The sequence below is a fragment of the Sinocyclocheilus anshuiensis genome, unplaced genomic scaffold (assembly GCF_001515605.1).
Source record: "Sinocyclocheilus anshuiensis isolate Anshui unplaced genomic scaffold, SAMN03320099.WGS_v1.1 scaffold44, whole genome shotgun sequence".
Lineage (NCBI taxonomy): Eukaryota > Metazoa > Chordata > Actinopteri > Cypriniformes > Cyprinidae > Sinocyclocheilus > Sinocyclocheilus anshuiensis.
The window spans coordinates 434,073-461,809 of record NW_015555746.1 but is presented as its reverse complement, the minus strand read 5'-3'; the positions used below and the strand labels follow the sequence as shown (position 1 = coordinate 461,809).

Sequence of the window (27,737 nt, the reverse complement as noted above, 5' to 3'; positions counted from 1 at the left end):
TGCTCTCTTTATCCTTTTTCTCTTGTTCTTGTTCTCCTTTCAAATCTCACTCCTCATGCCTTAGACCAAAGTAGATTATTTTACTTTTCCGTTGAACTTTTTTGATGATGGTTAAAACTACAAACTTTCATTATTCTTGCCAGTTTAGGTTGCATGTAAATTAGTACGTTTGTACTTATCATTTAGCTAAGTTAATATGGTTTATGATTTATTTGCATAATTGCCTTCTCTACATAAACATCATTGGCATCACAAGACCCCTCAGAGTAAAGTGGAAGAGGGTTTGTCTTGTTTTATTGGTTATCGACTATTTGGTGGCATTTAATTTGAAAAATAATCCAAAAATGTGATTGCTAATCTTTTGAGTCAATTCTGAGAATTTTAGAGTTTATTTTGCCACCTAATTGACAGTCTTTGCATTCAGGTTGAGTAACTAATCCAAATGTAGCATTTTGACAATCAGTTCTTTCTACGGTAACTGCAACAGTGAAGTATTGTACATTTTTGACTGCTTGGACTTTACTCTTGAGGGTTCACTTGCCTTTCAACTAATTTCTTTATTTTTTAACTTGAGCTTCACAAGAGTTGGCAAATATGTAAGTGGAGTATTCTGAATGCCAATGTGAAGGAGCAGGCACTGCCATCCCTCCTCACCGAGAAATACTCCTAATTATCTTTCGTCCGGTGGAAATGGGCCTCTTAGAAGTAGTCCCTAAACCCAGTGTAGAACTTAGCAAAGATATAGTTCATTATTTGCACCTGTGTGATTGCCCTTATACTGCTTGAGTAGGTGAGCATTTTGATGTCATGTTATGTATTCAGATGCTGATGGAAAGACACGTTCATTTTCTTCCTTTTCTGATTATCCTCCATTCTTTACAGAGAATGAATTAATTACTTTGTAGCCTCTGTTGGCTTCCTGCTAAAGCCGTGAACCTGCACTAGAACCGTAATGCTAGCCTGTTGGCACGCCACTGAAGTGGCTTGCTTGTCAGTGTGCTCAGCAACCCTTATGAACACACTGAAAATTTCTCCAGTATTGTCAACTTGCAAATGCTAAGAGAAAAATACGGAATGCTAATGGATAGGCAAGCGGAAAATGTTACTGCAATTTTTTTCTTCCTCTTTCCTTTTCTTGCATGACAATGGAAAGCACAGTGGAGTGTCTCACTTTGTTCCTGCATGTAAAAGACATCCATTTTCAATGAAATATCATATACAACCATTAAAAAATATTTTTATAGTAGTAAAATAATATTAATAATGGTTCCTAGCTTATTAGCATCCCCATAAGTCCTAGCCTTATTTGAATGCAGCACAACGGTTTGTGCATAAGCCGATTCAAAACTGTGTGGAATGTAGAAGTACATTATTTTAATTAATGTATAATTATGAAATGTAAAAATGCAAATGAATAAGGCTAATAAATCCTTAAATCCCATAGGTTTACCCTGTAATTAGCACGTCTGTTCTTATTTCTTCCCTACAGTTCCATGGTTCATATAACTCATAAAGTCTGTTATATATCGTTAAATATCGCATGCGATTTATCGTGCAGCCCTAATTTTTACACTTCCTTTTTCTCATTTCTTTATCATCCTGAGTTGCTTAGTTATAGGGCTTCTTTGCCATTCTTTCTGATGTTTATCTTTTCTCAACTCATTCAGTTTGTCCGATGTCTATCCTCTATCTCATTTCCTCAGTGAGTTCTTCATTCCTACAATCCCGTGTCTTTTCCTGTGCCTCTATTCTTTCTTTTTTGTCTTCTCTTTTAGTTTAGTCTATGTCTTTATAATTGTAGCAATGCTTTACTCAGCCAAAGGATAAAATAACCTGATCCAAGTTCCTCTAATTAAGCAGATCCGGATAGTATTTATTTGTCCTCCACTAGATTAAGCACTTTATTTTTAGCCATATGTCTTCACAAAAAAAGGTGTGAGATCATTGTTGTTATCTAGACACACGCCCTAATCATTGATGCACATTCTTTCTTCACATTTTCTCTCATTAGAGCACGCTCATCACTGCACAGATTTAGATTCTATCATTCTGTTGCTAATGAAGTAATTCATCAAGGGGCCAGTTTTTTAGGAATAACTTTTCTTGTACTACTTTCTCCAACAAATATATGCGCATATGACTTTAGAAAATTGCATAGACTATTTAGTTGATTTTGATTCCATTTAGCATATAACACTGAGCATATTAAAAAGCCCATGAAATTGCTTTGTGGCTTTTATGTCCTTTCTATTAGCATACACTACTGTTCGAAAGTTTGGGGTCAGTCATTTTTTTTAATACTTTTGATGCATTAAATTAATCAGAAGTGATAGTAACAGCATTTTAACATTACAGAAGATTCCTATTTTAAATAAATTCTGTTGTTTTTAACTTTCTATTCATCAAAGAAACCCTGAAAAAAATGTATCACAGTTTCTTCAAAAATATTAAGCAACACTTGAGCAGCAAATCAGAATGATTTCTGAAGTATCATGTGACACTGAAGACTGGAGTAATGATGCTGAAAATTCTGCTTTGCCATGACAGGAATAAACTACATTTAAAATACATTAAAATTGAAAATGGTTATTTTAAATTGTTATCATTTTCTCAATATTGCTGTTTTTATAGCAGTTTTGATTGAATAAATGTGAAACAAAAACATGAACTTACCCCAAACTTTTAAATGGTAGTTTATATGCTAGTAAATGTAAAAAAAAAAAATCACTTGTTTTAAAAAATTTTTTCCTTTTAACAGAAAACGAACCAAAAATATGCTGTAATCCACATATTTCTGTCTAATCAAATATTTAGAATGAAAAAGAAAACTGTGCTTGCCAAGCCATTTCTTTCAGTATCATCTTAAAGATAACTTTTGAGTATACTTAGAGACTTAGTCGTTTCAGATGCGCTATTAAATTACAGTAGAAACGTCCATGTTTGTTAATTAAATCAAAATAGGCTAACATATGCCCTGATTTCTTTTTTTGTCATTAGTATTTTTACGAGCACACAATCCATCTTCTCTTTCGAAATGAGTGACATTAACCAATTGCGAATGGCAGAATCTATTGTATTCACGAGAAAGAAAATACATGAAAATTCATCATTTGGAATTGCGCCACTTCCTCAATGCCATCGGTGGCTTTTACGTTGAAAAGCTTTTGATTGAGAGAACAGGAAGAGACCACACCCAGATCAGCTCATGCATGCACATCCAGACTGAATGTGAGCTGAGGGTTATCACTCAGTTCCACATTTGCTAGGTCCGATTGAACTCTGCTTGACTTTTGCTGCAAGTTGACAATGTGAAAGCTCAATGTCCTTGATTTGCCATAGAGTACTCATTCTAGGTGTTTAGTTTTGTGGTGGGAGGAGAACAAATCATTCTCCTTGCTGTTTGCTAATTTCCTCTTTCTTGAACCCACCCCCTCTCCCTTCCTCTCCCATGAATGGCTGGAATAGATGCTGACAGGGCACAGAAGCACGGCATGGATGAGTTTATCTCAGCTAATCCATGTAGCTTTGATCATGCTTCGTTGTTCGAGATAGTGCAGAGGCTCACGTTGGACAACAGGCTAAATGACAACTTTGCATGTCTGGTAAGTGTTTTTTTTCCCCCACTGACTTCAATGCAAAGCAACTATATGCAACATTTCCAAACTGTCTACCCATTTGTTGGAAATGTAGGGATGGTTTAGCCCGGGTCAGGTGTTTGTTCTGGATGAATATTGCGCTCGGAATGGGGTGAGAGGATGCCACAGACATCTGTATTATCTTGGTGACCTTCTGGAGAGGGCAGATGCTGGGCACATGATCGACCCGACGCTGCTGCACTACAGCTTCGCGTTTTGTGCCTCCCATGTTCACGGCAACAGGTACAGGCCTGCATACGGATGCACCGCATTACTTGGATGTTAGATGTTGGGAGAGATATGGATCATGGAAGCAGGAATGAGGGTGGAGAACCAAGGCCTCTTTGCAAGTCATCAGCATATTTTTGCACTTTTGCTTTAGCGTTTATTATATTTTTTCCCTGTGAATGTTCTTTATAATTTTGCTTGATTTGTTGTGTCTTTTGTTCTCAATCATTTTTTCATTTCTTTTCCACTTTCCAAACCTCAGCAGTATTCTTTCAGCCACTACACTTTCCATTCTCCTTTTTTTGTTATTTTACTTTCCAAATCTCATTGTGTTGCTCATTCATTACATGTTCCTGATAGTCAGAGGGGGTCTGAGTTACAGGGGGCTGGCTCAAAGTCAGGAGGGAAAAAGGAGTCTAAAAAAAAGAGGAAATGTAAAACACAGCTGACCCCTGAAAGCACAAGGTAAGAGGGCTTGTCAAGGATATAAACATATCAACAGCATCATATTCCACACTGTACAGTAGCAGCAAATGTATCTCACACAGAGTGAAATGGGTTAAATAGCTTAGCTTGTCTAATTTTTTACCCAAAAAAGAAAAATAATTATTCATTAATTCTTGTTTCAAAGTCAAGTGACAAGGCATTTTTTAAATATCCAGCCTTTTCCTTCACCCCATGATGCTTTGCACAAATTATGGGAGTAACATTCGTTAAACTATGACCAATCAGTCAAAGGTTTGCTCTATGACCACAATAATACACATTTTCAAAAACTGGGTACAATGAAGTTACTGTACATTATTCTACTCGCCCTTCAACCAATAAACATGTGCATTTAAAAGTGTGAAAGCATTAATAAATTACTTTCAACAGACCATGAATAACCCCAAAAGCTTGATTATTTCCACAGCAATATTACAGACAGATTCATTGCATTAATCAAAAATGTTCATTAACTGGAACATATAATTGATAATATTTCAAAGTGATTTCCGTCATTTTTACAGATAACAAATATTGTATTTACCTCCTTTAAAAGCGTTCAACTTAAAACAGCTAATAGGAATTAAAAGAGAAAAGGAAAGACAATTACATTTTAAAGCATCTGTGTGGGGAAAAAATACAGGGAAATAGACGTGAGGATTTGGGGAGAAAAACAAGAGATTCTCAGTTAAAACCAGTGAATTATTCACGTGATGTATTGTAAATTAAATTGGGAGAGCTGACCACAAATTCACAGTATATGTTGTCTTTTTTCATTCTGTTACAGTAGAATAGAAAGGAAAAATGAAAATAGAATGCAGTGGACTGAAGAGAGCTCTTGCCATAGATATTCTTGTTATACCATGTCACATTAAAACACCAAACATTGCATTATTATCCTGATGTTTGAAAATAGAGCATGAAGAAAAATTAACCAATCAGTCAAACTGACAGATAAGGATTATTTGTAGCACAACCTTATGATTTGACATGATTTATTTGAGTCTTTTTAAGTGGAACCTTCCAAATGCTGCATAAACTCCAACAAAAAATAACTATAAATCTCTTATGTTTTTGGGTGAACTAGTCCTTTAAAGTCAGCATGATATTGCATGATATATTTCCTCTCACAATAAGACCAAGATCCTGTATGGAAATAAGTAGGATAATTTTTAAATTCATTGAATTCAAGCCTGTATGCATTTGTACGGCATGTTTAGTTTAGGTTTCTTTTCCCACTGACTTGTTGAAAGTATATTTATTATTGTGCTGCAGCTGAGTGTGTATTAAATGTATTTTAATGCAATATAATGCCCGAGTGGAGTATTGTAACATCGATAGCTGTAAATAAATAAAATGGGTTGGAAACAATGCGCCCCAAGAGTATCACAACAGGGTCCCATCTGCTGGGTACAAATACATTTATAGCCAGTGTGTTAGATTTAAGAAAGCCAGACATTGCTTCTGGTTAGATGTTCTTTCTGGACTCAGTGTGCCAGGCCTGTATTTTATTGGTACAAGTGTGATATACTGCATACTGAAATGTTAATGTGGTTTGATTAGCTTTCACTGAAAATATACAGGACTTTAAAAAGCAATTATGTAGTATCATAATTAGTTGTTGTAATAATAAATACACCAGTTCAAGAGTTTCTTTTGATTTGTATCACTTTCCTCTTGACTCAAAATTGATCTTTCTTCCTAATCAATTTGCAAATAATGGCATGTTTTGCTTGTAAAACAGGCCTGATGGTCTTGGAACAGTAACGGTGGAGGAAAAAGAACGCTTTGAGGAAATCAAAGAGCGATTACGTGTCCTTCTGGAGAATCAGATCACAAACTTTAGGTGAGTATGTAGACGTAAGACTTTAATTGAACATTTCACAAGCAGAAAGACTATGTACATCAGCGGTTCTTTTGATTTTATATTGGACATTGAGTGGCAATCCAACACCTCATTAAAATTTTTAGTCTACAGAACTAGACAAAAATGTCCTTTAAAATCATACAGTAAAAAAAATATATCACCATGGACTGCATAGGCCCAACTATGTGCAAATTATTAGGCCGAGTAGGGAAACCGACGGTTTTGTAAATGCATAAACAACAGCAGAGGTGATTTATCAGCTTAATGCATGGAACAAATGCTGAGCCAAATATTATATTAGGCTGAATATGAGGAGTGCACAGCCATTATGTGCATAAACATATCAATGTGATTTCACCAACAGAGCTCAAATTATAGCCTGTGCAAATCAAACAAGACACTTGGATGTGTTTTCATTTTGCTCAGTGTGTCTTTTACCTTGTACGATTTTGTTTGTGGTTTTCATTTGGAGAAAAATACTGAAGATTTAGAATTTACTGACGTCAGCCATAAAAGATATGAGAAGCATTTTCTCTTTTCTTTAAAGGGGTTGCATTTTAGCAACATTGTATTTTTCACATTTAGCATTGTGTTTTTTTCCTTGCTGTCCATAACCCATTTTTTCGACCCAACAGTTGAGAACCGCTGATGTACTCCTTTCAGTTGTTTTCTGGACATTACATGCAAAAATATAATTGTATAGGAATTTCTACAATCACTATGTAATTTTTGTTGTTGTAGGTATTGCTTTCCATTTGGTCGCCCTGAGGGAGCATTGAAAGCCACTCTGTCTTTGCTGGAGAGGGTAATGACAACATTGCTTATATAGATTCAGAGTAGCAGCAATAGAAGGAAAAGAGAAGCAATTGATGGTATTTTGTTCAGTACCGCCTGTCTCTGTTTACTTGTTCTGCCATGCATCATTTCACATAAAAAAATTTTTTTTTAAACTATGACTCATTCATACCAGGACAACAAAATTTATGTCACTAGAATTTGGATTTGTGCTGTTTCACAGGTGCTTATGAAGGACATTGTGACCCCAGTCCCGCAAGAGGAAGTCAAGGCTGTCATTCGTAAATGCTTAGAGCAAGCAGCTCAAATTAACTACCAGCGCATCACTGACTACGCCAAAGTGGAAGGTGACTTGCATTGCCCTCTTCTTTCACAGCATTATGATTTTAAAGCACTTAACCAATGCTATGATTTGAACCAGAGGGGAACTTTTGTACTTATTTTACTTTTTTTTTACTCTGCTTCCATCCATTTGAATCAATTTAATGCATAAACTGTGGTCTATATTTGAATAATGTGCTTTGAGTATATAATCTGTTCTTCTGCTTTCAGTTTGTGAGAGGAAAAGAAATGTAGGTTTGGGTAACTAAAGCTTTTGTTTAAACTGAAGATGTATTTTGGTTGTTTGCAAGTAAATATATACATGGGCTTTTTGTTATTTTAATTATTATTATTTTTTTTTTTACCACCAGACTACATTATTGAATTGCACAGCATCTGTCTTGTTTGGAATAATATACTTGTTTATTCTAAGGCAATTACTGCTTTTGTTTCTCTCTTTTCAAGAAAAGTTTAAATGTATTCTTGTCCATTCTCTTATGGAAGGGCTTCTTACCATTTCCTATCTGCTGCGATAACATAGACTATTGGACATTTTCAGATGCTCTCCACACATTCTCTTTTCTATTATTATGGCTCAGATCAGGATGATAAATTACATCAGGGTAGAGAAATGGTTACGGAGGAGGAAAAGGAACAAGGAAAATGAGTCAGAGAGGGATGCAGGAATGGGGACGGATCTTGCGGTGAAATAAATTAAGTATGTGGGAAGGAGCGCTAGAAGGTGTAACGCCCCTGTGGACTGTTTGTTGTGGTTTCTTCCCTTTGCATTGGCCCTCCAGGGCAAGATTTGAATAACCTTGAGCTAGAGTAATATCACACGAGTGCTGATTTTGTCCCGAATATCACGAGATTAAATGTGATTTTATACAACAGTTCAGTAAATAAGAAGTTAATATTTACATTTTATTTTAAATTAATATTGTGTTATATTTTAAATACAATATTGTGTTTTTGTTCAATTTTGCCAACGAATATATTACCTATAGCCTAAAGCCACAGCAGAACTGTTGTGTGTCTCCGAGCAACACAGCGGTGATTCGATTCTGAATTAATTAATGAATTAATCGCAGCACCCTGTGATTAACTAGATTACAAATTTTAATCGACTGACAGCCTTAATATATATATATATATATATAACAATTGTTTTATTTAATTTTAACTTTTCATTATTTACATTACTTATTATTTTAATGTCTCTACATGTGTCACTATAGGTCTTTGGCATCACACTTAATCTAGAGTTAAAACTTAAAAAAAAAAAAAAAAAACTTTTATGGAAACAAAATACATGTTAAGCAAAAAATGAATTATAGAAAAACTTATTTTATTTCAGCTAGCTGCCAAGGCAATATTTCTCATTTTCATTTTGTTTATCTAAATAAATAACTAAATAAATTAAAAATAATAAAAAATAATAAAAAACTATATAGACATATAAGAAAACTAATTAAAATGTGTAAACAGAAAATATAAAACTAAAAGGCAAACCTTTTACAATTCCGATTATCTTTAGGACTAAAAGGAGTAGTTTCTTCCACTGTTAGAAGGAAAAAATTCAAGTGATTGCGCCGGCGCCGCATGCGCACACAGTTAAGCATTGCTACCTTGACAATGCAGCCTGTTCATTATCATAATAAAATCTAGTCAGTAAAACATATGGGAAAAAAAAAATTTAGTAAAAAATATGTAGTAAAATCTGTGCCATTAAGTGTTATCACAGTGATGTTATGCAAAACATTTTGTTTTACGTGGATATGTAAACATGTAAACATTTCGTGTCGGCATTAGGCCTAGGCTATTTCTGAATGAAATAATAAAATGCTACTTATGCTAGAGGGAAGCAGTCATGAAACAATGTCAGGTTGGGCAACAAGCGTGAAAGAGGATTACTAAGAAGCAAAATATGGGCAATAAGGAGAGGTGTCTGTTTGAAGAGGAGTAGAAGGCATTGTGGGCTGGTTTTGAGGAGGATGTTTGTGTTTAGTTGTTTGAAATCGTCTCTCTGAATGAATTAGGGATGTTCATTTCAGTTAATTTTCCTAACCAACAACCGACGCTCGTTAACCGATTTTTAACCGTTAACCAACAAGATTATTTTAATCGGTCAAAATTCTTACGGTCGGTTAACTGGTTAAACGGTTAAAATGAACATCCCTAGAATGAATACCCTCTAGCCTACTTCATCAAATCGTTGGTTCTGTTGCTTACTTCGAACAGAGTGACAAACCACAAATGGCTGACAATATTTTAGAACACAGTATCAAGGTCTTGGATGCTTGTTCCCTCATGAAATTGGTGCAGTATCCTTAAAACAACAGCTCACCCAAATATGATTCTGTCATCAATTACTCAGATTTGTTGTTTGAAATGCATATTGTTTTCTTTTCTTTAGTGGAACACAAAGAAGATATTTTCCTGACTGTCTAAGCAGCTCTTTTCCATACAACAAAATTGTCTGGTTGCTCTGAAAAGGTTTGAAAAGTACAAAAACACAGTAAAAGTAGCATACAAATCAGTCGATTTAATGTCAATAAAATCCACTGAAGAAAGAAAATTACTGTATGTGTTTCAAATAACAGAATTGTAATTTTTGGGTGAACAATACACTACTGTTCAGGGCTGCGTTTCCCGATAACGGTGTCTCATAGCGCGCTACGAAGACTCTAAAGATACACCTTAACTCGCTGTTAACGCACTGGCCCCGCACCCAGACCTGTACGTCATCTTACAGTTCATACAGTTGACTGTTGACAAATATGATGCAGAGCAACAACTCCATAAACGAAGTTATGCTCTAAAATTCAAGATATTGGGGCAAAAAATACCCCTGTATGAGTTTTTGGCTCATATTTATCTCATATGATAAGCGACATCACATGAGCAGCGCTGTCACACGAGTGCTGATTTTGTCCCGAATATCACGAGATTAAATGCGATTTTATACAACAGTTCAGTAAATAAGAAGTTAATATTTAATTTTTATTTTAAATTAATATTGTGTTAGTGCAACGTTAGCAGGTGCTGTCCATGGCGGTGGTGCTGAATAGGTTGATATCGATGGCTCGAGAATCGATTGTTCACTATATACAAGAGCTCTTTCACTGCGTTATAGAGCGGGCAAAGTATTGAGAAAGCGATGTTCATTATAAAGAAGCACTTTAGAAAAATTTGAAATTGCATTTATCGGGGCTCACTGCATTTTAAAATAATCCAAATGTATGTATGTATGTATAATGTATAATTTTGCAATGTATAATTTTTCAAGTGTGCGAACCTGCAAGCTCACGGCCAAAAGTATTCTGCCTTAACCAGCTACGTTAATTGGCTGTTTGGCTTCGCTTGCTTTTGAAAGGGTCATTTATATTATCATGTTCATATATATTATGAAGGCCTGGTCGAGCGCTGATGGGTTGGCGATGGGGATAAGTGTCCCGTCCACAAGGCCAATTACTCACGGGACACCCGCAATTGCATGGAAGCGTTGATGTGCCTCCATCACTTCGTGCCTGGCCAAAGGCATACGTAGGCTATATAATCGGTGGCGTGACGGAGCAAGATGTAGTGAACACACCGCCACACCGAGGTCTTACTCAGCCCTTATCCATCCCCAACCACCTCCAGAAAACTCCCCACAGCATAAAAACGGAGAGCCGCCAGCAGCTGAATTTCGGGGTTTAGGGGGGTAGCTCCATCGAGTTTGCCTCGACAAAGTTGGACCAACAATAATTTTGGTCAGTGTATGTGCTGCCTAATGGGTTGCCAGCCGATGTGTATATTATAATGGAAAAACGAACAACCATCAGTATAATGACAGTTTTATTCTTTGCATAAAAACACTTCAATTTACTGAACACTAATTGAACACTGGTTGTGGCCACTAGCAGAGTGAACTGTGAACAGCGATAAGGCATAGCTAAGAGTGGTCCAGACTAACCTTACGAACGAATGACTTACAGAAGGTATACTTAACTAAGAACGTTTCGGGAAACACGTATTAACGTAAAGGTACAACTTAAGGTATAACTTACGAACGACATAGCGTTAAGGTTTCGGGAAACGCAGCCCAGAACTCTGGGGTCAGTATGATTGAACTTTTTTTAGGACTCTTATCAAGGCTGCATTTATTTGATTAAAATGCAGTAAAAACAGTAATATTGTGAAATGTTATTACAATTTAAAATAACTCTATTTTAATATATTTAAAAATGTATTTATTCAGTAATAATAAAATAAAATGTATTTAGTACATTTATTCCTGTAATGGTGAATTTTCAGCAGCCATATTATGTCAGACTTCTGTGTCACATGATCCTTCAGAAATCATTTTAATAAGCTGATATGGATATTATTGTTGAAAAGAATATTTTTATAGAGGTTCGAAAGAACAGTTTATTTGAAAAAAAAAAAAGAAAACACCTGACACTTTCCAAACGTTTGAACAGTAGTGAACATTTAAAAGTTTTCCACTTCCACTTTGTTTCTCATTTTTACTGTCTCTAAGTGAGAATTTAAGGGTGATTGTGGTTTAAGGGTTTTAACCATCAAATCATGTTGTATTATCCAAACTTTTCCAAAAACTGATTTCTTGATGAGAACTTCCCTTAACACAAGACATCCCTTCACCATATTCAACCCTTGACCCCCTTTCCTCTGACCCCAAACTCTTGCATGCCGGAATCCTCTTTTTCTTTAGGAAAAAAGAGGGAAATGTATGATCATCCTGTCTACTCCTTGGCTACACAAGTGATGGATTTAACCATCCGTGAGTAACAACTCCTCACCCCTCATTCTTTACCTCTCATTCATCAACTCAATCCTCCATGTCACATCCTTTTCGGAACTTTTCTGTTTTGCCATTTTCACACAGACGACAGACACTGAGTAGAGAACGATACGTAACGTTCCGCTTCCAATTCCTTTGGCAGAGATTTCCATCTGTTTGTAATACGACATGACTGATGCATCCGTTCAGCTTCCTCTTGTTCGTTTTTGGTTGAAGCTCATGTTTGTGACTTGAATACATTTTTACTTTGCTCGCTATTTTACTTTGTCTGAGTGTATATCGTTACTGTGGTGTGGTAGGTGGTTTCACTGGGGGGTTCCAGACACATCAACAGGTGACTGAGCTTCCAGGAGAGCAGGAGTTAGCACACGTGTACGAGCTATGACTTATGTGTTCCAACATCACAAGTTTGTCTTGTTCGTGATTACTACAAACTGTGTTTGATTTGTCTCTGTTCAGTATGTCGTTCAGTTGCTACTTTGCTATGTGTTTTTGTTCTTGTCGTTCCAGGTAAATATCTACATGTGTGTTTGTTTGCCATTGTTTTTCTATTATTCTATATCAAATACACAATAATTCTCTGGAGAGCGACCAAGAGTGAAATTACCAGGGATGCTGCACCAACTGTGGGCTAAAACATGCCACCTTGAGGAATAATTCTTTTTCCTCCCCCAATTCTCCCTTCTCTTTCTCCCTTATTTCTCCCTCTCCTTATGTTGCTCTGATTCTCTTTTTCTTTCTCTCTCTCTCTCTCTCTCTCTCTCTCTCTCTCTCTCTCAAGTTGAGAAAACTCTAAAGGATCAGAAGGATCCAGGTGAAGCTATGTTTGACGTCATCCCGTCCCCTTCAACACATCCTGGCACATGAACATGACACAATTACAAGGAAAATGTCTTTAGTCTGAAAGTCCTGTACACACCACGACACAAGGATCTCCCTTGTGCGATACTTTTTTTGTGTGAAGATAGTATTCTTCTATAAAAATATACACAAAATTTGGGTAAAAACTTATTTTGTGTTATATTATGACTTTAGAAATAGAAACGGAACATCTTAGCACTGAACAGTCTGCCTAATGGTGCTACATTATGCAGACTTCAAGAAGTAATACTGTCTTTCACAAGTATTTCAGTGGCAGTCTTTTCAATGTGTTAAAATGTGAGGGTAGAATTATTGCAAATGTTTCTCGCTGAAGTACTGGGAATAAGATTGTAACTGAAGAATATCTGAATCCAGACATCCATAGATTTTCTAATCAAGTAGTTCTCAACTGGTTTTGCTGCAGACCTGCAAACTGTTTTTGTGTCACAACCCACCAGTTGAGAACCACTTCTCTAAATCTTCATTATTGTAATGTTTTGCTTCTTTAATTCCCAGTGCTGCTCTTAGAAACTTGACATGACCAGAACATTTTATACACATTGAAAATAGATAAAGTATGAAATTTGGATAATGATACTCTTAGATTGTCATTAAATCCATTGTCATTACTTTATCATGTTGTGTTGATGACATCATGGCCTTAGGAAGAGTAAGAATGAGTTTCTATCAGATATTAATGGTTCACAGTGTAGTAAATTTCAGTACAGTGCCCCACATCCCCATTAATAACCCATGAATTTAACAGATCGATAAACCAATGGCATAAAAGTGAACATTACACACTCTAGACACCTAGATTTAAGAGTCAGACTAAATGATAAATAAGTAATGTCCTTCATGACTGAAGTAGCATTTCAGTCAATAAATTAAAGATTTTCTTTTCTCCTTTAGTGGAGACCTCAGCATTGCTGAGTTGGCCGGTATTTTATTTTATTTCTTTAGCTGTTTTTTTTTTCTTCTGTCTTTTCATCTTGTTCAGACAAAAGTTGATTACGTGTTAAACCAGAAACACTATTGTGTGTCCGGATGTCCTCATTTCATCAAAGTGTTGCATATGTCTGACAATCTGGTCTGCTTTTTCTCTCATGTGTTGGCCTTAAATTCTAGACAGCATTGAGAAGTTCTACAAATTATTAGTAATTTACCTAGATAAATAAAAATGCAGTATTAGTATAAAGGTTTTTACAGTGGGGTCCAAATGTCTGTGTCCACATTAAACATCTAGAAAGAAATTTTAGGCTTTAGGAAAAGTTATGATATAAATATGCCATTGTAAAGATTCTGCATTTCTTCTTCTTAGCGTACATTGATGCACAAGGTTCTCTTTGAAACATTCGCAAATCATGCTGGAGAACATGATTATGAGGTTTTTTACAAGTAGTGGAGTTCATGCAGCTCAAGCTGCTGGGAAAAAAAGAGAAACCAAAATACTATAAAAATTTGTAAATTTTTTATTTACCTCAACTATTATGCTGATAGTTTGTAATCACAAAATATATACTGTATCAATTATGAAAAAAAGCAAAACTACTTTTTGAAAAAAAGCAAAACTACTTCTGGTCTCAGACTTTTGAACCCCAATTTAGTTGCAAGCTTGCCAAACAAACTTTTTTTTTGCCTCAGAGATTACCAAAAAAAAGGCCATTATTTTCTCTGACATCAGTTAGGCATATTTTCTTGAAGTGTTATGAGTGTCATCAACAGTGTTGTCATTTCTGCATGCTAAGTTAGGCATTTATGACCTTAGCATTGTAGTGCTCATGACATCAGAGATTCATAGAATAAATATATTAATCAACCACTGTAATATTAACCGTCCCTCTTCTTCCCACCATTCTGCTCCAGAGAATGTAGCTAACCTAGCTACGCCTGCTAAAAAACTGGAGCATGTCATCCGCCTGGCAGAGTTAGTCATTGAGGTTCTACATCAGAACCAGGACCATCACGCCGAGGTGAGTCTGGACTGTTTCTCTCTCTTTCCCCCACATTCACTCTCTTTTTTCTTTAGTACAAAATAGGGCTGATTTAAATGGCCGGTGGCTCCTCTCTAATAATAAAGAAGGCAACTTTGCAGTTTGCACAATGCAATTTGTATTAGTGGAAATTAGTGAAACAGCAAGAGTTCACTCTCCCGTGAGATCCAGGTCTCTAAACCACTTTCCCTGGATCTATACTCTAAAGAAAGCCCCAGAATACAGATTGTTTCTGTGTTCTGAATGTTAGACAGATTCCTTTGGAATGGCTAATACTAAACAGAACTGAAGATGCATTATGAATAGAGAGCCAAGCATGGTTTTCAGCTGTAATTATGATAATTGGCATGTTTCAGCATTTACTACTCCAAGAACAAATGCATAATTGGCTTTATTCCAAGATGCAATTTAAAGTATTAGGTAATCCATGGTCTTCCTGAGATTTACAGATTTACTGTATCTTTCTGAATATGCTTAACAGGCTGCGGTCACAAGTACAGGAGACCAGTCGGTACAGTATCATGTTTCTTTTTTTCCTAAGTTGTCATCACATAGTGTAACTTTTCCCTCAAGCATGTCAATTCACGCAGTTAAGGGCTTTTCTGTTTTTGTATGGGTGGAATGGGGCAAGACGGTGCTTAAAGAACATGGTGAAATTGAGATAAAGAGTTGGTCTCTTGGATTTCTGGAAAATTCTTAAATATCTTCCTCCTCACACACTGATTTACAAATGAGCAAAATATTTTAGTTTTAGCGCCAAGACATTATGGTAGAACCATCTGTAGATCATACTGTTACTTTGTAAAACTTCACTGCCCAACGTTATAATATAGAAAGCCATTTTAACCAAACATAATTGCAACTTTATATCTTCCATTTGAATTAAATCTCACAATTGTTACTTTTTATCCAAACGTTTTGGGAAAAATTGTTTATAATCAACATTTTGTGCACACATTAACACTTTGCACATCCATCACTCTCTACGTGTTCATGTTTTTCCTCACCATTCACTCCATGGTGATGTTGCAGGGAAAAGAGGTATGTGGTCAAAATGAATGCAGTGAAAAAGCCCCTTACTGGCTTGTGCATGAGCTATGAAGGGTTCTCTTCCCCTGTAATGTCCCGTTCCTCACAACGTGAGGGAATGTTTTGCCGCATCTGACATGGGTTCGTCTTAATTCCTCAGCATTGTGCCTGTCAAGTCTCCCTTCAAACTTGTAAGGCTTGTGTCCCCGACTAGCCAGGTCAATGCTCAATGATTCCTTTGCTTCCAGGGGAATTTTTATATTTACCCACCCGCCACGCTAGTTGTGTCACCCTAACTTTTCCCAATTAGATGTGATTTTCCCTTCTGCTAGTGTACATGGACGTCACAATTCCTCAAAATGACCAAACCAATGTCATAACATTGCCCTCTTCCCAGGGCTGCTCTTGCTGATTTTAATTTACAGTATGATTTTTATAATAATAATGTTAACACCTACCCAGTGCTCATAGATTAGCAAGAAGGGCCTTGGGGAAGGATTCATGGGTTGCTTGGATTTGGCGTCTCTTATCGCTCTCTACCCCACTTTCTACTTGTCTGTCTGGTTAAGCTCAGCCATATGCATTGCCCTGTTACACTAGCAAATGCTATATTTGTTGGACCAACGTTATGATCAATGTAGCTTTTCAAGTGTTATGAAGCCTGCAGGTAAGTTCTATGGTAAGTCTGGTCTTAGAGCTTGCTATCCCTATGTAGCAGAATGGATTTTGGGGGAAATGTTTTGGGGCTCTTTGAAGCTGTGGGTGTAGAGGGATAAAAAAAAGGACAGAGCATGCAACCAAAGGGAAGGATTAAGCCTCTTAAAAAGGCTGATCAGTTCCCTGAATGGGTTTATCACTGGTCAGTTGTTTTAATTAGAAGAAAAGTGTTTTATGCCAAGACTGCAAGCAAGCCAGATTGATCTAAGAAACTCCTGCTTAATACCCCACTACAGGCCCAAAATGTATGGTCACTTTGAGAGATTAAAGAAGAAATATTCAGGCTAACCATATGCATTGCCAAGTAAAGAAGTCTGCTGCTTGCTTGCAGTCTTTGGCGTATCAGGGAAGGCAATGTTGCATGATCGCAAGACACATCCCCATCCCGAGGGTAGGGATGCAGTGATGTGAACGGTTGAACTACATCTTCCATTTGGAGGGCAAAAGCATGCAGGGATTTCTACCTCACTTGCATGAGAACTGCACCTCCTCTGGCATCTTGACTCCACTGGGAGTTAACCTGATATGGGAAAAATGACCTCTGGTCACAAATATGCACACATTTGCAACACAAGATTTAAGGTGTATTGTCATTTTTTATACTTGAATGTCAGGCCCTCTTATTAAAGTAGTTTTAGTTGTTTTCTCTTATTTGGATTAACATGGTTCTTTCGAGGGCCTCGGAATTCTTAAGATATGCAATCTTTTATAGAAGATTCATAAATTTCTTCTTATGGTGAAATGTTTTTCACAATATTTAGACTTTGTTTTGAAATATTTATATAGTAGAATTTTCTGTGTTGCAAATTTATTAATGGTCTAATGTAAGTTTTAAAGTCCATAATGGTAAACTGATCACCATAACCCTTGTAAACTGGTTACTTGAAAGCCTTATCTATTTACTTAATTAACATAATGACCTCTAACGCTGAAGCAAAATATGAACCATTCAGACCAAAAACTCGTAATTCTCTTCATTTGAACTCTTACTGATCAAATGAAGAGCCATTACTTTAGAAGCAGATTTACAAAGTGAATGTGTGAAATACCATATGGCAGACACTTAACCAGTTTACAATCTTTTTCATGCCAGAGATTACCCAATACACTTGTGATTTTCTAACTCTCTGCTTCTTTTTTTATTCTTTCTTCCTTTACTGGACTATCAAGGCCTTTGCATGGTGGTCAGACCTGATGGTGGAGCACGCCGAGAACTTCCTGTCACTCTATGGAGTTGATATGGATGCTGCTCTTGAGATCCAGTCTCCCGAGAGCTGGGACAGTTTCCCACTCTTTCAGCTTCTAAACGATTTCCTCCGTACCGACTGTAAGCACTTCTTGCAACATTTGGTTAACAGTTCTGATAGTATTGTCATTTCTCAAAAATGACTGAAATGTGTTATCATTCTAATTAAGTGATTATAACTGAAAAGTCGGGCATGTTACTTTCAAAATTGTCATAGCCTACTATTTTTTTCTGTTTTTACAGATCACCTTTGTAATGGAAAGTTCCACAAACATCTGCAGGACCTGTACGCCCCTCTTGTGGTGCGATATGTGGATCTTATGGAGTCCTCCATCGCTCAGTCCATTCACAGGGGATTTGAGCGGGAGTCATGGGAGCCTGTAAAGTAAGACACCACTTCCTCAACAATGTGTGCGGTGACCGGGAGCCAGGGCCTTTCAGGACAAAAACATCACAAAAAATATCTAAAAAACAACTCGTGTATATATATGTGAGATTGCAGGGACAGGCATATCCTCTGCAAAACTATACAGCTAATCAAATGAAACTGTTTAGCATCCAGTTAGATTTCTCAGGTAAAGTCTGAAACAAGTTTGTTTATGCCATTGCGAAAAATTTCATTCTTTTAAGTAGAGTGACCTCTTTAACCATGCCTTACGTGAGAAAGCTGCCAAACATCAGAGGAAGTTCACCAAGTCCACAATCTATCAGGATAGACTTCACTCAGTGTCTTGCAGGTTTCCATCTTTTCTTTGTGAACTAACCCTCGTAATGTGCGCTTTAAACAGAATGCTTTTTATGTCCTAATCAATTGTTCTGTCATGCTTGATTTTGGTTTGCATGTTGATTTTAATGATTTCATACCAGTTCCCAGCGAACAGATAACAATATTTAGATAACCTGCTATCTTTAGAAAAGATACCGCCTACCCCAATATTCCCGGCCTAACAGAATACTCTTCTGTCAATTAAGTGTATGCCCCTTGAGAATCATATGTCAGTATGGTTTTCCTCATTTATTTGTTGTCTGTTTGTATGTCTAAAACCCCACCACTGTCCTCAGATCTTTCGAGCTGCTGTTTGTTCTTGCTGTGGAAAAATTCTGCTTTTACTTCCTTTTTATATAAGTGTGCTGTTGTTGTCGATATTATTGACCACACGTTTCTTTCTACTCAGGTCTTCTGTTTAAATGTGCTTTTAATTCCCTCCCTACATTTAATTACCAGTTTTTATGTGTCTGCTCTTTATGTGTGAAGATGGTCTTTTCCATTTCTCAGTTTCTCGTTTTTGTACTGTATGTCTTACATTGCTTATTTGCAGCATTCCACACTGCCACTGTTATGTATTTTTTTGTTTCTTTTTTTGTCTGTTTCTGCAGGAGTTTAACAAGTAATCTGCCCAATGTGAATCTACCAAATGTGAACCTCCAAATTCCCAAAGTACCAAATCTTCCCGTGCCAGTAGCAGGACTATCTGTTAACCTTCCACAAATGCCTAGCTTTTCCACTCCATCCTGGATGGCTGCTATATATGACTCTGAGTGTGTATTCAATGCATTTACCTGAGATCTGATGCATTCAAAAGTCTTCTTGGCATGAAAATGTTTGGGGTTAGTTAACTTACCGTTAAGTATCATTGAATTGCAAGATGTTTGCTAAACTTGTCAATAGTTAAAATACAATTAAATGATGGCTATAGCAGACTTTCCATGTTCTTTGTATTGAATATAGAATACCTACAGGGCAAGATGACTTGCCTCTAGAATCATTCTCATGTCAAGTAGCCTGCAAAGGGTTCCAGACAGGCTCATGTGATCTGTTATTTGAAATGAGAACTGAAAAGCTCTTCATTTTCCTCAATGTGCATGCCATTGAGGTTAGACTGAGGTGGTGAGATCTGGATTGCAACCCAAACCTACAGCCAAGCCAATGCTTTGTATTCAAATACAATTCTATCATACAAACTAACAAGTAGATGGCCTTAAAGTTAACACACATTGCAACTAATTTTGGACTAAAACCATAAATAAAACACTAATGATAGACTAAAACAACTTAAAAAAAAAACAAAAACAAGTTTTGTTTTAATTGAAAGTTATCTCCTCATTTCGGGTTTTCTCAGTATTTAGTCATACAAGTTCAAAAATTTCCTTTAGTGTTTGTATCCTAAGCAATTCTGTTGTAGTCAATATTTAGCTAATATTTTAAATTCCTTTTGCAAGTGCTTTCTATAAGTACCTACATGAATTATGCTGGGACATTAGGGTTTGTTGATATTAAAAAGAGCTGGTATAAGCATCAGAATGTCAGTGGTAAGAAAAATGATTCTGGAGGATAGCGGAGACAAAAAAGGTGGTCTAAACATGAAGGGACATTGGGTTTGTTTTGTGTGGAAGTTACCAGTGGGTGTGGGTTGGTGCAACTCCCTGCCTGGTCGTAGCTCTGTCATTGCGTTGGTAGCTGATGCTCTGAAGTAGATATTACTTCAGTGTAGCTGGCATCCAAGGCAGTAGAAACTAACACCCAAAGAGTTCAAACATCAGAGTGGGCTTCTTTTTCAACAAATAGAGTAGAACAACATCACATTTGCAGTATAAGATCACCGAATCATACCCATTTCAATAAGGAATTTCAAGCAGTTCTACTTGGTCTTGAACCTAACGAATTCCAAGATTGCAGCAGTCCCCATAAAACATAATTCACTCTTATGTTTTAACTCTTTAACCCTGGCCCTTATTACACATCTTTCTACTCAGGATGGCAGCGTCCTCAGAGTCGACTGCATGGTGTGTTTTGACCTCGGGAGCTCCTTTAGTCTCAGTGGGCATGGGTGATGAGAGAGAGCTTGATCTTTCCTCCATTTTTGTCACTGGGCCTTGCCCTTTACCAACTTTAATATTTGCTTTAAACGTACAGTTCACCCAAAGGTGTAAAATCATTTACTCACATCATGTCATTCCAAATCTAATGTAGAACAAAAAAAAAAAGTTTTTTGAAAATCATCTCCAAACATTTTTTGTCCATACAATGAAAGTCAATGTTTTGGACCCCACTGACTTTAATTGTATGGACAAAAGCATTCTCCAAAATATCTTTGTGTGGTGTGTGTGTTCCAAGGAAGAAAGAAGGAACTCAGGTTTGGAGTGATATAAGGGTGAGCAAATGATACAGAATTTGCATTTATGCTGAACTATCCTTTTAAGAATCACATTGCATATAGAGTCAATTAAAACATTAAACACTAACTCTAAGAAAATATCGATTCTCCTACTAGGTAACAGATGTCATTAAGAGCATTGGCTTCATATTAAAGCACCATCTTGCTTAGCATCTGTTAGTTTGCAACTGTATCTGTGCAAGCCTTCTCTCATGACATTCCTAGACCCTTTTCCTTTAGAGCAAATTGACAGAGCAAAGTATGCATGAATTCAGGTCAGTCCTATAAGGTTTAATAACCAAGCAACAATGCGAGGTTATTGATGTGTTTTGCAAACACACCTGTGTTTTATTTTGCCATGCACTGATTGTGCGGTTACATTCCCTTTAAATTAAACATTCCAGTTCTGAGGGTCAAATTTTGGGAGCGCCAGTTGGTGTATGGTTAAAATAAAGCAATCTTATAAAGTCTTAGATACTCTGCATCTTCCTCAATTCCTTAATATGTGGCACTTTTGACCTCTAATATCTTACTATACCTGGCAGCAATGGCTCGGGAACATCAGAAGATCTGTTCTGGAAGTTGGATGCCCTACAGACCTTCATCAGGGACCTACATTGGCCAGAAGAAGAGTTTGCCAAACATCTGGATAACCGTATGAAGCTCATGTCAAGTGACATGATTGAGACAAGTGTTAAACGGTAAAATAGTATCTCTAGTAGCAAAACAATTGATGGTATACATGAAGATTTTAAAGTATGTCTTTGAAGTATGAATGAAATTTCATGCAAGATGACTCATTTACTTCCCACCCTTTGATGGTCAACAGCACCAGGGCAGCGTTTGAATCTAAGCTGGCCAAAAGCAGCCGTTCCACAGATTTCCGCATCCCACTGTCCTTATGCACCATGTTCAATGTGATGGTGGATGCCAAGGACCAGTCTGCTAAACTGTGTGCCATGGAAATGGGCCAGGAGGTAATTGGCAAAACTTCTGACTGATATGACAGACAAAAGCTTGATCTATACTGGTACTTTCACATCATCCTCAGGAGTCCCAGAAACTTAATACATTTTCTGGGATTTAATAACATTATGCAAATGTTTGTGAGAATACATCAAGAAAATTATGAGAAAAATAATAACGTCCCCATTAATTACAATTTCATGTTTGGTCAAAGACATTATTTTATTTCATTTTTCAAGGATGCATGTTTTAATTGGTAAATCAGTGTATTTTAATGGCATACAAGTGCGAATTTGGTTGTACAGGCACCTGCAACTTTATGTTCAATATGGATTTGGCCATGCTTTCTATTTCTGTATGGATTTTTCTTTGGTTTAAACAGCTACGGCTGAGTTCTCTGTCTTTATATATCCACTGTATAAGTTTGTCTAAGTATTTAAATCTGTCTTTACCTTTTAGAAACAGTACCACTCTCAGATCGATGAGCTTATTGAAGAGAGTGTAAAAGACATGATTTCCCTTTTGGTGGCAAAGGTACGTTTTGAGAAAATGGTTGACATCAAGGAAGTACTGCATCGGTATAACTCTTGTTGAATTATTTGTCATTGAGTTATTGGTTTTGTGCCACCTGAACAGTTTGTGGTCATTCTGGAGAGCGTGCTTGCAAAGATCTCCAGGTATGATGAGGGAACTCTCTTCTCCTCCTTCCTCTCCTTCACGGTAAGAATTATCTCCTATTTCCAATTCTAGAAACCATGCTGGATTTTTAAAGGTGCACATTTTTTTATGTAATTTGCACTTAATCTTGTCATTTTTGTGGTGCTAAGCTACTGTACATTGAAAATTACTTTAGGTGTTAAACATATTTAACATATTTAAAAGGAGGGTGATTTTACCCAGAAACGCTTGATTCAAACTTTTTATTCATTTCAGGTGAAAGCAGCATCAAAATATGTGGATGTCCCTGTGAGTATTAAAAATTCAACATACTTTCCCTAATATTTCTTCTTCATTCAAATCCATACAAAACTAACATTTTCCTCTTCCACAGAAACCAGGGATGGATGTTGCGGATGGCTATGTGACCTTTGTCCGTCACTCTCAGGACATTCTGAGAGATAAGGTCAATGAGGAGGTGTATATAGAGAGATTATTTGATGTAAGTAAGATGCTGTGACCTCCGTGCCTAACAAAGGAGGGCCCATCCAAAATGTGGCAAAACAATGGGGCATACGAGGGATAAGTCACATTTTGAGTGCCGAACCTGGAAACCTTATATCCAGACAAGGCCAATCATGACCTGAAGCTTTCAGTCAGCTCCCTAATGTCTCATTGCTGTGACTTCCTGTTCCAGCTCTTTGTGCTCTGGTGTTTCATTAGCCACGATGCATTGGACCTTTGTGCTCTGGTGTTGTGTTAGCTAACGTGCGTTGGACTTTATGTTCACAGCGGTTTCTTGTTTAAGAGGCAAAGTGTCACCAAGTGGATTATTTATAAGACAGTGCTCTCAAAAGAGTCGCATTTTGACCTGAAAATTGACGTAACACACAATTTTTTTGAAATACTACCAAATCCCTGACACCAAATCAGCACAGAGAAATAAGAGGACCGATTTTACTAAATACATTATAAAAATTGAAAATTTTCAAACCATCAAAGCAATTTAAGCTTATAGTATAAGTTTTATATATTTTGCAAAATCTATACCTCATAGCTTTTCATAAAATTACACTTTATTTCACTTTGTGTATTGATATAATATTAATATTGATATGCATGTAATTTGATTAAAATTTGTAAGAGATTGACAGCCCTAATTTTTAAATACCAACTGACATAGGGTATAAGAGAGCACTGTTCGATTTAGAAAAATAATCATTTGTGATTGTGTGAACGTGTCTTTGTTACACAATGACATACATGTGTGTTTATATATTTTAATAAGAAATGTAACAGATGTGTGGACCAGTGGTTGTCTTGGATACAAGTGTGTGTGTGTGTGTGTGTGTGTGTGTGTGTGTGTGTGCATGAGGGTTTGTCAGCGTTTTTATTATTATTTAATTTTCTGTATTTTGTTTCCTGTATAAATATGAGTGTGTGTGTGAATATTTAGTTGTGTGTCATACCATACTCTAATGAGTTGTATGTATCAGAATATTATGAAAAAAAATGTGTATGTGTGTGTGAGTGTCTGTTTGACTGTTAGGAAGTCTATTCCATAACTTTTTTGCAGCTTTACTTGCTTGTGTTTGGAACATTTGTGACACACACATCCTATGCATGGGTCTGCCTTTATTATTTTATTTTATTTAAAATTCAGTGCTTGTTATGTTTATTGTTTTTTCTCCACGCTAAGTTTGTAATAATGCATTTAACATCCAACCTCAAAGACCCACAGTGAATCTGGCACGATTCCTCCTGTTTTTGCTCTATAGTTTCAGTCTGTCCCTATTAAAATGTCTTCTCAAGAATTCTGTCCAAAATAATCACCATCAGTGAAAGGCTCAGAGGCATGAAATCAAAAGCAATTATTAAAATTGTAAAATTTAGGGTGGCAGCTGCCATATAACAACTGTTGATTGGCAAATTATTGAATAGCAGCTAGAAACATGCATGTTTCTGTTTGTATTCTGTTTGTTTTAACTGAATTTTTGCTTGGACAGTTGCATCAAACAGACTGAAATTGTGGAAATTTGTAAGGTTCAGTGTGGTCTTATGAGGTCAGGTGTCAAAAGGCATATTCAGCTGAGGGCTGTACATCAAAAACAATTAACAGGATTGATTAGTCACTTTTACTTGTTAATTCAACTATTAAAGTTACATTCAAGATTAGACATTTGAAGAAACAACTAACCCAGGGGTGCCCAAACTCGGTCCTGGAGGGCCGGTGTCCTGCAGAGTTTAGCTCCAACTTGCCTCAACACACCTGCCTTTAAGTTTCTAGTATGCCTAGTAAGAGCTTGATTAGCTGGTTCAGGTGTGTTTAATTGGGGTTGGAGCTAAACTTTTCAGGACACCAGCCCTCCAGGACCGATTTGGACACCCCTGCACTAACCAAAAGTATTGCATCTTGTGGAGGAAAGTTATTACTTTTCTAAATGCATAAAATAGGCACAAAAAAAATTCCCTATCTTGTGACCAGAACATTAATGGGATCTGAAGCTCTCCATTTTCCAAGCTGAATATCTCTCTTCCAGCATCATGTACTGTCTGAACGGGGAACCGTGGTGATTTTGTTGTATTATGCAACTTGTGTTACAGATTTTGGTTGCATGCGACTACATTTCTGTACGTCTGTTATGTCATTTTCATTACATTCTCCCTCTCTAAACACTTTGTACTCACGTTATCCTAACCCAAAGACAGCATCCCGACTCATTCTGCATTCCTACTAGGACAAAGTGGAACTTATCTCTAAATGTCCTGCTGTTTGATCACATTCTGTCGAGTGGCATGAGTTCTAATCAAATAATCTTCCTGTGTACATCTTCTAGCATGACCCACCTCCTAAAAATCCCACCTCATGCACACACACAGCTCTCTGCCCTGTACACTCACCTGCACTCTCTGCATGCACTGCACGCTCCGACCGGCCACCACTTTGAAGTGGACAGATGTAAAGAGAAATCGCCGATCGAACCATCACATGACCCTAATACAGCAAGAAATCTGATTTAATTCACTTAATCACATATCAAGTAATATGAAATCATATGTGTAATATAATTATATATACATATAAAACGATTGGCTAAATGGTAAAGGCTATTTGTACCTCTTGGGAACTGATAATAGCCCACTTCAAAACTCTTCAGATTGATTTGTGCACATAGGATACAGCACTTCCTCTTCTAGATGATCGTTTACATCATTCATTGAACCACACGTGCTGTTCGCTTTGAACTACAAGCATTTAGGTGATTCTGAATATGCATGAATATGAGCTTTTCATAATGTAGATATGGTTTAAGATAACAGTACAACACTCCTTTGCCTGCCTTATTCTTACTTTTTATGAGTTTGTTTCTGAGAATTCTGATTGTGACAGCACTAATTTTGTTTGCATCTTGGGTTCTTTAGAGTATGCTTTTGGGTTCAGTGGTGCTTTTTAAACCTTCAAGTTCATAGTCATTCATGCACAAGTGCTGTTTTATAACATTCAGCATGATTAATGGTGAAGGGGTGGGGGGAAGCACTGAATTTAATCTGTTCAGTTTTTCAAAAGCTGAAGACTTGATTAGAATAGGGCTTTGTTCAAGCTTATTTCAGGTAACCAGATTTGTATTAAGTCGTTACAGGCTAAGCTGTAAATGTAGGACATATTAAGTGTTGGTTTTATTAATTATGCAATTTCCTAATGCATGATTTGTTTTTTTCAGATGGTCATACTTCTGGCTCTTGAATTAATTTTTGTCTGACTAACCTTGGTTTTAAGTGAGGGTGTGATTGTATAAATGTTGGTATCAGTTGTGTGTGTGTGTATGTATGAATATGTGTGTTGTGGGTTTACTTGCATATGGCTGTTACTGTATTGTCTACACATGCTGGTCTCTTGCATGCGTTTGTTTGTCTGTCTGTGTTTTGCTGGAGAATGCTGTGTTTTTGTGCTTTGCAGCAATGGTATACAGCCACTATGAATCTGCTGGCAACCTGGCTGACTGAACGCATGGACCAACAGCTTCATGTCTATCAACTCAAAATCCTCATCAGGATTGTAAAGGTATTTCTTTTTAACTTACATGGAAGTGCTTATGCTCTGAAGCTGTAGTGGTATGATTGTAGTCTAGGTAAAACCACACTGTTTTGTTCTAGATTCCAGTCTATGATTTAGACTTTGCTTAGGAATGCACAAAATGAGTTTCTTTAAATTATCAGTATTGGTCTGTTGGGTATTTACTGTTATATATATATATATTAGATATTAAATTATGCATGCTCATTTCCCTTATTCTAACATGTAGAATATATTTCATTTATATTTGTCATCTAACACTCGCTTTAAGTTTGTAATAATTTAATAACACTGCAAATCTCAACATGAAAATACATTTATACATTCATACTGTACATTATAATGTTGTGCTTCCTAAATTCACTTGAAATATTTAAAATTAAATTACACTAGTTGCCAAAAGTTTAGAATAATTAAGTTTTTATGTTTTTGAAAGACGTCTCTTATGCTGCATTACAGCATACAGTAAAATTTAAAGGGGTCATATGATGTTGCTAAAAAGAACATTATTTTGTGTATTTGGTGTAATGAAATGTGGTTTAAGGTTCAAAAAACACATTATTTTCCACATACTGTACATTATTGTTTCTCCTCTATGCCCCGCCTTTCTGAAACGCGTCGATTTTTACAAAGCTCATCGGTCTGAAAAGCGAGGTGTGCTCTGATTGGCCAGCTATCCAGTGCGTCGTGATTGGCCAAATACCTCAAGCGTATGACGGAAATGTTACACCCCTCACCATACTGTGATGCCCTGTCTGGCCGGAGCGACGAGACAAAAACATTTAAACCCATTATAAACGAGGCATTTGTTGCATCCAGTGGGGACATAATTAAGGATTATAATGACTTATACTGTCTTTTTACGCGCTGCGTTGCATCGCGCCGCGTAAACATAAAA

At 36.7% G+C, this 27,737-nt stretch overlaps 1 protein-coding gene across 4 annotated transcripts in view; it reads left to right on the top strand.

Moving 5' to 3' along the window:
• LOC107673496 (calcium-dependent secretion activator 1-like) overlaps positions 1 to 27,737 on the top strand; it is an 86,396-nt gene that overhangs the window by 56,338 nt on the left and 2,321 nt on the right. The window contains exons 13-32 of one of the 4 annotated variants that reach the window (XM_016467092.1): positions 3,466 to 3,602; positions 3,691 to 3,878; positions 4,224 to 4,328; positions 6,094 to 6,195; positions 6,958 to 7,021; positions 7,235 to 7,358; positions 12,050 to 12,118; positions 14,867 to 14,973; positions 15,476 to 15,505; positions 16,027 to 16,035; positions 17,911 to 18,067; positions 18,230 to 18,371; positions 19,364 to 19,525; positions 21,687 to 21,842; positions 21,971 to 22,118; positions 22,567 to 22,641; positions 22,744 to 22,827; positions 23,041 to 23,073; positions 23,159 to 23,266; positions 26,723 to 26,827. In XM_016467092.1, coding sequence (XP_016322578.1) covers positions 3,466 to 3,602; positions 3,691 to 3,878; positions 4,224 to 4,328; positions 6,094 to 6,195; positions 6,958 to 7,021; positions 7,235 to 7,358; positions 12,050 to 12,118; positions 14,867 to 14,973; positions 15,476 to 15,505; positions 16,027 to 16,035; positions 17,911 to 18,067; positions 18,230 to 18,371; positions 19,364 to 19,525; positions 21,687 to 21,842; positions 21,971 to 22,118; positions 22,567 to 22,641; positions 22,744 to 22,827; positions 23,041 to 23,073; positions 23,159 to 23,266; positions 26,723 to 26,827 — 2,105 coding nt within the window. The remainder of the gene's footprint in view (positions 1 to 3,465; positions 3,603 to 3,690; positions 3,879 to 4,223; positions 4,329 to 6,093; positions 6,196 to 6,957; positions 7,022 to 7,234; positions 7,359 to 12,049; positions 12,119 to 14,866; positions 14,974 to 15,475; positions 15,506 to 16,026; positions 16,036 to 17,910; positions 18,068 to 18,229; positions 18,372 to 19,363; positions 19,526 to 21,686; positions 21,843 to 21,970; positions 22,119 to 22,566; positions 22,642 to 22,743; positions 22,828 to 23,040; positions 23,074 to 23,158; positions 23,267 to 26,722; positions 26,828 to 27,737) is intronic. The other 3 variants (XM_016467093.1, XM_016467094.1, XM_016467095.1) reach the window with 3 other exon arrangements.